Source organism: Lepus europaeus, chromosome 18, assembly GCF_033115175.1.
Source record: "Lepus europaeus isolate LE1 chromosome 18, mLepTim1.pri, whole genome shotgun sequence".
Taxonomy (NCBI): domain Eukaryota; kingdom Metazoa; phylum Chordata; class Mammalia; order Lagomorpha; family Leporidae; genus Lepus; species Lepus europaeus.
In genome coordinates this window covers 36,948,206-36,958,253 of record NC_084844.1, presented here as the reverse complement: position 1 = coordinate 36,958,253, position 10,048 = coordinate 36,948,206, and the positions used below count along the sequence as shown (strand labels likewise).

General features: G+C 48.8%; 2 protein-coding genes and 1 pseudogene across 7 annotated transcripts in view; 1 reads left to right on the top strand and 2 right to left on the bottom strand.

The window, feature by feature from the left end:
- Nucleotides 1–204: 204 nt before the first annotated feature.
- LOC133776819 (obg-like ATPase 1) lies at nt 205–1,663 on the bottom strand (annotated as a pseudogene).
- Nucleotides 1,664–4,811: 3,148 nt separating this feature from the next.
- PIGW (phosphatidylinositol glycan anchor biosynthesis class W) lies at nt 4,812–8,416 on the bottom strand. The gene is given in 3 exon segments (XM_062216278.1): nt 4,812–5,605; nt 5,608–7,079; nt 8,351–8,416. Coding segments are annotated over 2 exon segments (1,506 nt in total). The 5' UTR covers nt 7,069–7,079; nt 8,351–8,416; the 3' UTR covers nt 4,812–5,560.
- A 113-nt stretch (nt 8,417–8,529) lies between these two features.
- Nucleotides 8,530–10,048, top strand: part of MYO19 (myosin XIX) — a 51,027-nt gene continuing 49,508 nt past the window's right edge. For 4 of the 6 annotated variants that reach the window (XM_062216270.1, XM_062216275.1, XM_062216274.1 and 1 more), the window contains exons 1-2: nt 8,530–8,636; nt 9,259–9,396. The gene's annotated coding sequence lies outside the window, so the exon portion shown is untranslated. Of the gene's footprint in view, nt 8,637–8,911; nt 9,158–9,258; nt 9,876–10,048 lie in introns of all 6 variants that reach the window. The other 2 variants (XM_062216271.1, XM_062216269.1) reach the window with 2 other exon arrangements.

Sequence of the window (10,048 nt, the reverse complement as noted above, 5' to 3'; positions counted from 1 at the left end):
CCTGGAAAAGCAGTGGAGGATGGCCCAGGTGCTTGATTTCCTGCACACACTTGGAAGACCAGGAGGATGCTCCTGACTCCTGGATTTGCATCAGCCCAGCTCCGGCTGTTGTGGCCATTTGGACAGTGAATCAGCAGATGGAAGACCTCTCTCTCTGTCTCTCCCTCTGTAACTGCCTCTCAAATAGATAAATAAAATCTTTTTGTTTGTTTGTAGAAGATTCCCATCACCCAACTGTATTTGTCCCTTCAGTTTCCAGAGAATTTAATTTAAAAAATGCTTTTGGAAGTTGTATGTTTATCGGAGCAATAGCAAAAATTTATTTTTTCTTTGGTTGTTGAGGTGTATTAAATTTGAAGAAGATAATATCTCCATCTTCAACAATATAATTTCTGCCTTGTTGTCTGTATTTCCCAGCAGCCTTGACTGCATTTTCAGAACCTTCCTCTTTAAAATCTTCATATTTCATTACTTCAGCCATAATGAATCCCTTTTCAAAATCGGTGTGGATCTTTCCTGCAGCCTCAGGAGCCTTCGTCCCTTTCCTGATGGTCCATGCACGCACTTCATCTGGGCCTGCAGTGAAGAAGTATTCTAGTTGGAGTGCTGCACACCCAGCCTTAATGATCTTTGGCAAAGCACTTTGTGTCATGTTCGCTTCCAGATACTTCTGTCTCTCTTCAGCACTCAATTCTTGCAACTTGAGTTCCAAGGCCCCACTAAAAGGAATGACCAAGGCACCTGGGTCATACTTGTCCACCCACTCTTTAATTTTTATCAACCATTTGTTTTCCTTTCTAATGTAGTCTTTCTCAGAAAGATTAACCAAGCAGACCATTGGTTTTGAAGTCAAAAATAAAGGTTTATTCAACACTTCAATCTCTTTGTCATTCCAATCATGATAGAAGCAAACAGGTTTCTTTTGATCTATAACCCAGGATTTGACTTTGCACATTATGTCATATTCAGGTTTTAGTTTCCTCTCACAGCCACCTTTTCTAGTTTATCCATAGTGGGCCCAATCATTTCATTTCCTCATCTTTAAGCTGAAGCTCTTCCTGTATTATTTCTATATCTCAAATAGGATCTACACTTCCTTCAACATGCGTGATATCATCATCTTCAAAAGCACGTGTTAGGTGAAAGATCCCATCACAAGCACTAATATGAGATAAAAAGGCATTTCCCAGGCCCTGTCCATTGTGAGCTCCTTTCACAAGACCAGCAATATCCACTACATTTAGAAAGGCAGGAATTTTGCTTGCTGGCTTGTGGTGCTGGCAGAGAAAATCAAACCTTTCATCAGGCACAGGAACTCTGCTCTCATTAGGGTCAATAGTACAGAATGGGAAGTTTTCTGCTGAAGCCTGACTGTTAGTTAACACATTGAAGAAGGTAGATTTCCCAACATTTGGCAATCCAACAATACAATTTTCAGTGAGGTTCCAAATCTTCCAATGATTGGGGGTGGTTTAATGCCATCACCTCCCTTTTTGGGGGGCATCGTGCTCAGAGCAGATGATGACACGGGGTCCCAACGACAGCGGGAGCCGAGTGGTGCCGGCAGCGGTAGGAAGGAGGAGAGAAGCAGGCCCGGTCCCTCTGCCGAGCAGCATGCACGATGGTGGCAAAATCTTTTAAAAAATAGTCAAATTTAGGCCGGCGCCGTGGCTCAACAGGCTAATCCTCCGCCTAGCGGTGCCAGCATACCAGGTTCTAGTCCTGGTCGGGGCGCCGGATTCTGTCCCGGTTGCCCCTCTTCCAGGCCAGCTCTCTGCTATGGCCCGGGAGTGCAGTGGACGATGGCCCAAGTGCTTGGGCCCTTCACCCCTTGGGAGACCAGGAGAAGCACCTGGCTCCTGCCTTGGGATCAGTGTGGTGTGCCAGCCGCGGCGGCCAATGGAGGGTGATCCAACGGCAAAGGAAGACCTTTCTCTCTGTCTCTCTCACTGTCCACTCTGCCTGTCAAAAAATAAAAATAGTCAAATTTAGGCCGGCACCGTGGCTCAACAGGCTAATCCTCCGCCTAGCAGCGCCGGCACACCAGGTTCTAGTCCTGGTCGGGGTGCTGCATTCTGTCCCGGTGGCCCCTCTTCCAGTCCAGCTCTCTGCTATGGCCCGGGAGTGCAGTGGAGGATGGCTCAAGGGCTTGGGCCCTGCACCCCATGGGAGACCAGGAGAAGCACCTGGCTCCTGCCTTCGGATCAGCGCGGTGCTCCAGCTGCAGCGCGCCACCCGCGGTGGCCATTGGAGGGTGAACCAGTGGCAAAAGAAGACCTTTCTCTCGGTCTCTCACTGTCCACTCTGCGTGTCAAAAAAAAAAAAAAAGTCAAATTTAACAATTAGAGAATAAAATAAATTTTGCAAAACTACAACTTACTGTCAGGAGGCACTACCTGCTCTGTACTACACAATCCAGTTTGCTTCCTAAATACCAAAATAATCGAAACACTCTGACCAGCCATCATTTCTGCAATAACCAATTTTTTAAATTAATTTTTTTTGACAGGCAGAGTTAGAGAGACAGAGAGAAAGGTCTTCCTTTCAAATTGGTTAACCCCCCAAATGGCTGCTATGGCTAGCACGCTGCGCTGATCCGAAGCCAGGAGCCAGGTGCTTCTCCTGGTCTCCCAAGGGGTGAAGGGCCCAAGCCCTTGGGCCATCCTCCACTGCCTTCCCGGGCCACAGCAGAGAGCTGGACTGGTAGAGGAGCAACCAGGACAGAATCCGGCACCCCAACCGGGACTAGAACCCAGGGTGCTGGCGCGGCAGGTGGAGGATTAGCCAAGTGAGCTGCAGCGCTGGCCTAATTTATTTTTTTTAAAAGATTTATTTATTATTCATTTGAAAGGCAAAGTTACAAAGAGGCAAAAGGAAAGAGAGAGAGAGAGAAGTCTTCCATCCACTGGTTCACTCCCCAGAAGGCTGCAGTGGCTCGAGCTGAGCCAAGAGCTAGGAGCTTCTTCTGGGTCTCCCATGCAAGTGCAGGGACTCAAGGATTGGAGCCATCTTCTGCTGTTTCCTCAGGCCATAGCAGAGAGCCGGATTGGAAGTAGAGCAGCCAGGACTCGAACTGGCACCCATATGGGATGCCAGCACTGCAGGCGACCACTTTACCCACTATTCCACTGAGCCAGCCTCTCTTTTTATTTTATTTGGAACTCAAATTGGCACTGGTATGGGATGCCAGTGTTGCAGGCGGCAACTTGACCTACTACACCACATCAGCCCCAGTAACTAGATTTCTTCTTAAAAATGGAACTAAATTCAAACAAAAAGTAATAATATTTATTTGAAAGATTTTTAATCTGCTGGTTTACTGCGCAGATGGCCACAACAACCAGAGGTGGGCCAGGATAAAGCCAGGAGTCTAGAACTTCATGTGGGTTTTCCACATGGGTACGAAGGGCCCAGGTATTTGGGCCATCACCCACTGCCTTCCAGGTGAATTAACAGGAAACTGGATATGAAGTAGAACCACTGGAACTCGAACTAGTACTGTGATACGGGATGCTGGTATCGCAAGCAGAAGTGGTTTAATAACCTGCTCTCCAATGCTGGCTCCTAAATACAGATGTTATTTTGCCCACTTTGAGTGATACGCACTGAACATTACAATTGGAAATGGGATTTTGTAGGTTTTAAAATTTTAGATTTTGGGGCCGGCGCCCTGGAGCAGGTTAATCCTCCGCCTGCAGTTCCGGCATCCCATTTGGACGCCAGTTCTAGTCCTGGATGCTCTTCTTCCCATCCAGCTCTCTGCTGTGGCCTGGGAAAGCAGTAGAAGATGGCCCAAGTCCTTGGGCTCCTGCACCCACATGGGAGACCAGGAAGCACCTGGCTCCTGGCTTTGGATCAGTGCAGCTCTGGCTGTTGCAGCCATCTGGGGAGTGAGCCAACCGCTGGAAGACCTTTCTCTCTGTCTCTCCCTCTCACAGTCTGAAACTCTACCTCGCAAATAAATTTTTTTTAAAGATTTTAACAGCAGGTTCATAGATTTGCTGTTTTTAGTTGACTGAAACTCCCAGTAAGATATTGAACCTTGCTATAGCCACAATTTTATTAAATTGGATTGGGCACTTGACAACTTCCACTATCTCACTGTTCCGTTACATGGTCGATAAGGCATGCTCGATATGGCTCCTGCCTATCTTTTCAGCTTACTGCCCATGCTGTCCCTTTAAATTTTTTTGTTTATTTGAGATGTATTTTCTCATCTGCTGGTTCACTCTCTCAAATGCTCACAATGGCCTGGACCAGGCTAAAACCAAGAACTCAATCCAGATGACCAATGTGGGTGGGTGAGAGAAACCATTACTTGAGCTCTCACCTGCTGCCTACTGGGACTGGCATTACCAGGAAGCCAAAATTAGAGCTGATATTCAACCATAGGTGCTCACGTCTCCCTTCCTTTCAGTCCCAAATGTGCCAATTTCCTTCCAACTTAGGACTTTTGCTGAGAGGCTCAACCTACCTTTAAGCTCTTTTTGCTTACTGGCTCCCATTCCCTAAGATAAATTCTTCATCCCATCCATTAGGTCCAGCCCCAAAATAAAATGCCACCTGGAGGAATATTAACTTCTTACTAGGTTAGTTGACTTGACACTCTGGGGGAACATCGTGATTAGTTTATAACAGTTGCCTATTGTCTGTTCCCTCACTAGATTGAAAGCTCCAAGATAGCAGGAAACTTGCTATTCATTGCAGGAAAACTGCTTCTCATTGTATTCCTAAGCAGAGTATGCGAACTACATTATATTATACAACTCGGTTTATTCTGTTTTCTTACTTTGAAGAATGTAAGTATTTGATTTCAAACACTTCCTTCTTATTCACAGGCTTTTAAAAAAATTTTTATTTATTTATTTGAAAGGCAGAGTTACAGAGAGGAGACAGAGATCTTCCATCCACTGGTTCACTCCCCCAAATGGCCGCAACAGTCAGTGGTGGGCCAGTCTGAAGCCAGGAGCCAGGAAATTCTTCCCAGTTTCTCACATAGGTGCAGGGACCCAAGCACTTGGGCCATCCTCTGCTGCTTTCCTAGGCACATTAGCAAGGAGCTGGATCAGATGTGGAGCAGCCAGGACTTGAACCAGCAACACAGACAGCAGCTTCACCGACTATGTCATAATGCTGGCCCCCATAGGGTTTTTAAAAGATTAAAATCGAGCAGCAAAGAAATACTGACAATCCACAATTCACATTGAAATGGTCTTAATATAAACACTTCATTTAATGTAAACATTGTAAAAAAAACAGTAAAAGAAATGGCACAAGGTGATATTAAGATGGAAAGTTAAAACTCCTTTGCATCCTCCAATCTTCCAAGCTGTAAACAGATTAATAAATCTTAACACGTCACAAGGTTGTGTTTCTTTATTGGTTTGATTTGTATGCTGTGGAAATACATTAAAAACATTAAGTCTCACTACAGTAAAGAGAGGGGCCGAAACTAATTTTATAATAAAATATGTTTGAGACTGGGTTGCCAAAAGTACATTTTCTTTGCACTTATTCTTTCCCAATAAAATACTGCTCAAATACAGATAGATCCTGTTGATCATGAGAACTTTATAGTCTTATCTTGCAAATAAAGTACATATATATAATTAAACAGTTGGTAAACATATACAAGCTGAGTACAAATAAAGCCTCTAAGGTACTGCTGTGTAATGTGTCTACCATGAGATTGACCAGGCCAGTTGTTATATTTGAGAGCAAGAAAAAAATTAGCTGGTTTCTGTTCAGAGCTGTGATTAAACAAAGACTGGATTCTTTTCTGACGGCTTCAGGGACTACAGATTCTGAATGCTTTTTATTTGTAGCAGGTGACTGGCTAAGTTTCCAAGAACATGGTACTAGAGCTCCTTTAATTAGAAATTTGGCAAAACTCAAAATCATGTCACTCAGAAACAAACAACCAAGAAGGATCAGGCTAGAAGCAACTATCCAAATACAAAAGGCTAAATTGGCCATTCTTCTAGAGACCACTTCTATGTGTACCTGAACTATATAAAGAGCTATAAAGAGGCCAACAGCTGCCAGAAGAAGATGGCATCCTACTTTGACCCACTCTTTGGCATCTGATCTGTTCTTCAGTACATACAACCCGGTCTGCACACCAGCCATGTGTATTGCCACGTACCCCAAGGTAGAAATTACTCCTTCTCGGTTGGCATTAAATAAACCGATTCTTGTGCCACTGCCATCAGTGCCATACAGAATTAACCTCTTCATTGGGGTAAAATCAAGCGCTAACTGATACAATACAGTAATGCTAATGGCTACAATCCAGGACTTATTTAGCGGGAAAACAATCAAAAGCAATGATGTTAACAATTTCACAACTATTAAGGTGAAGAAAAAGTTCCAGTGAACTCCATACTCAGTTAAATGTTCCTGATAGCCTATGGATTTTATGATGACTAATCGTCCTACTCCGAGGAAGATTAACGGCCAAACAGAGTACAATGACTTTGTAAAATAATAAAATTTGGACCCATCCATGTATTTTCTCTTTCTGATCTCTGGACAAACCATTGCGGTCCCAAAAACAAAAGCGCCTACTCCAAAATCCATTGCTCCTGTCCCATAGAGCTCAGCTTTAGCAAATCTTCTGGGGAAAAGTGGGAAGTCCACAGCCAAAATGGCGATAGCAGTAAATATACTGTTAACTACACGGAAACAAGAGATGGCTGGAATGTATTCTGATTCTAGGCTAATTTTCCAGAATTTTTCTAGGATTTTCTGGATAGGCAATCTGGCATGGGAAGTCCTCCTTCGGTATATTTGATAGAACAGCCCCACCCCAAAGAGAATCACAGTGAGGTTCTCAATGAGAATAAATGAAGACAAAATGGTCAAAGTGGCCACCAGGGGAACTACCAGGACAACGAAGTCAATGAAAAATCTCCAGACATGTGAAGAGTACAGGTGCTGTGAGACAATGATCAGGAGCCCTCTGCACAGGATACAGAGTGCGGGAAAGCACAAGCCCTGGGTGACTTCTAGCACGGTGGTTCCATTGAGGTTACTGACAAAAGCCTCCTTCATCTGCTTTTGAGACATGTTTTTTCCTCCTGTAAACACAAGAGCACAGGAATGAATTGGAGGAAAACCACATTCTTGTGGAACTGGCACGTCTGTACCTGACTTGACCTGTCATTCCTAGATTTCAGAGCAGAACCTTAGATCCTAAGGATTTCACGTCAAGGGCAGAACCTATAGACTGTGATTCCCTTTCCAAGGACTGGGGAATGAAATCTAAGACTGATGCATTAGGACAGTCATGTCATACTAACACATGGAACTACTGCCTAGAAGGCTCTGGGTAGTCTCAGCGTGGGGTACAGTCACAAAGGTGATTTTGGGATGTAAACTTGAGAATGGCACCACAGCCAGGAACTCCTACTACACAGCATAGTACTGTATATGCTATTAAGATTATCTAAAGAAAACCACACACTGTATTAATACCTTTAAATTTTAGGCATGGGGAAGAGAGCAGCAGTTTTAAGCACACTTTGGACTTGGGAGCCTTGGTTTCTCGTTAGAGCCTCTGCACTCACTGTGTCTCGTACAAAACGCAAGCCCTTCAGTGATCTGAATCCCAGGCTTTTCCCAGCCCTGGTTCACAGCCAGCCAACATGGTCAGGTGCAGGCGCAGGTGCACAGAATGGACGCCTAACACAGCACTTACTAGTGTCAGCTGCTTTTTTTTTTTTTTTTTCTAACAGCGATCTAAAACACCTCTCTGAAAAGTGCCACACTGGAACGTGTTAGTCAAACACGAACCGCAGCGAATAAACACGAATGAATGCATACACGCGTCTGGGCCCTGCAAGGCCAGCTCACCGTATCCGGCTCGAGTCGGCTGACCTTTAACAATAAAAGCCCCGTTCGCCCTCCACTGGCCCACCCGGCCCTTACACCTCACGTGCCCCAGGTGGTCGTCCAGGTGGCTCTCGAAGCCGGGCTCCCACCGCACCCGCCCGACCACCCGGAAGCAAGCGGCTTCCGCCTCGGAGAGCGGCGCTTCCGGCCGGCGCGGGCCAGGCTGCTCTTCCGGGCCGGCAGATTCCGCGCAAAGGGGGCGCCCCCATGATTGTGTTCTGTTTAGGGCTTACAAAGCCTACACCCTCCCGGGTCCAGGCTGTGGGCTGGTCCGTGAGAGAAAAGGACCCGGAGCGGAAAGGGTGCGTCTCGCGCTTCACGGAGCTCACGAGACCCTGTCAGGGTAACGGGGCTTGAGGAACACGACTCGGCCACGGCGCTCTCTGCTGAAAGACCTCACGGCCCAAGAAGCAGCACGTCTCCCGAAACAACACTGCCATTCCACGCTTCCTCTTACCTCCCGGCCGCAGCCCGCAAGCCGGCTCCGGGCGTCCCGCGTGGGCCACGTGCGCCCGGCTCCTCGTGCGCGCGCCCCGCCCCGGGGGAGGAGCCGGCCTCCTGCCGGCCACTGGGTCGGAGCGGCGGCCGCTGGCGGGCTGCGATCTGGCGGTCCCGGCTCTCTCCTCCCAGCCGCTCCCGCCCCTCCCCTGCGCTGCCCAGCTCTTCCCGCCGCCTCACGCGGCCGGCCTTTCTAGTCGGGCCGGGCGTGGGCTGTACGCTCGGCTGCCCGGGCCGCGGGACCGGTGAGTGCCACCTCCAGCCCAGAACCGAAGCCCTTCGCGACAGGGAAGGCTGGTGTGCCCCGCAGAGCTGAGGAAGCCCCCTCCCCAAACGCCGATTCCCTGCCCTCTTTCCTTTTGGCCCTGCCGTGCCCCCAGGAGTAGGGAGCGCCGCTCCTGGCTCTTGTCCGGAGCAAGGACCTCTCCAGCTTGCGGGCAGAGGGCGGCCCGCGCGCGGCGGGGAAGGGTCGCGGCAGGCGGACTGGGGCCGGGCGTCTGCTCTCGACCTCTCCCTACAGGGATCAGGGAGGGGACGGCCGACTCCGCCAGGTATCCGGACTGCAATGCCCTTGGCTGGGGTCACAGCCACCTTCCCTAGAAGGACGCGGGTTCCTTGTACCAGGTGCTTCCGGAGCGGCATCCCTGCGGGCGGCTCGCCCGGACCGGGGAGTCCCGGCTTCGCGCCAGAAACCAGGACCCTTCCCAAACGTCCGCGTCTGCCCTCCCACTGACCTGGTCCAAGCCGAGAAAGAAACTGAGGCTGGGTAGGAGGGGGAGCTGGTGATCAGGTTGGCACTTGCCCTGACCGCGTTCCACCCGTTCATTACCGAATCCTTTCTGCCCACTGTGGGCACACCCTTTCCAGAAATGCTTGGCTGGTAACCGCAAAGCAGACAGGAGCTGGAGCTGGGAGAACTGGAGAAAACCAATCTAATCTGACTTGACTCCAGCTGGGAACCGCCGCTGCATGGTCATCACGAACGTTTGCAAAGTGCTTTCACAGGTACTAGCCCATTTGGGCCTTAATTTCGCACCTGCAGTCATTATCCTATTTTGAAAACGAGGAAACATTAAGGCTGGCGAGCTCTCAGGTGTAGGGAACCAGACCGGAGGAACCGTGCCCCTAAGATGGCGCCGACTCCCTGCTTCCGGGTTCTTCCTCATCTCAGGGAGTTCCCGCTCTTGCTCGCTCCTTCCCGCCTTAGATTTCCCGCTCTAGCTCGCTCCTTCCCGCCTTGCCACGAGATTGTCCTATCCCCGCGCTTCTAGCCTATCACCTGATTTGTGACGTGTATTGTGCATATAAACCCTTGCTACGCGGGTGTAAGGAAAGTTCCTGCCCAGAAGAGATCGAAGCTGGATCTCCTGCTTGCCGAGCAATAAAGGAACCCCGTGCAAAGTGTTCGGTCTCTGTCTCTTGCTGGACGAGGACGGCGCCGAGCAGCTGGTGGCCCGTACGGGGAGCTTCCTCTACGTTGCCCGGTAAGTAGAAGGTAAGCGAGGTCAGTCTTACCGTCTGGGCCCCGCGAGTGAGGTATATCTCGTGGTTGGAGGGTGGACGCACCCTAAGATAGCGGACGTGTTTCCCCGCTTTAAACTGAAAGAATAGCGGACGTGTTTCCCCGCTTTAAACTGAAAGAATAGCAGACTTGTTC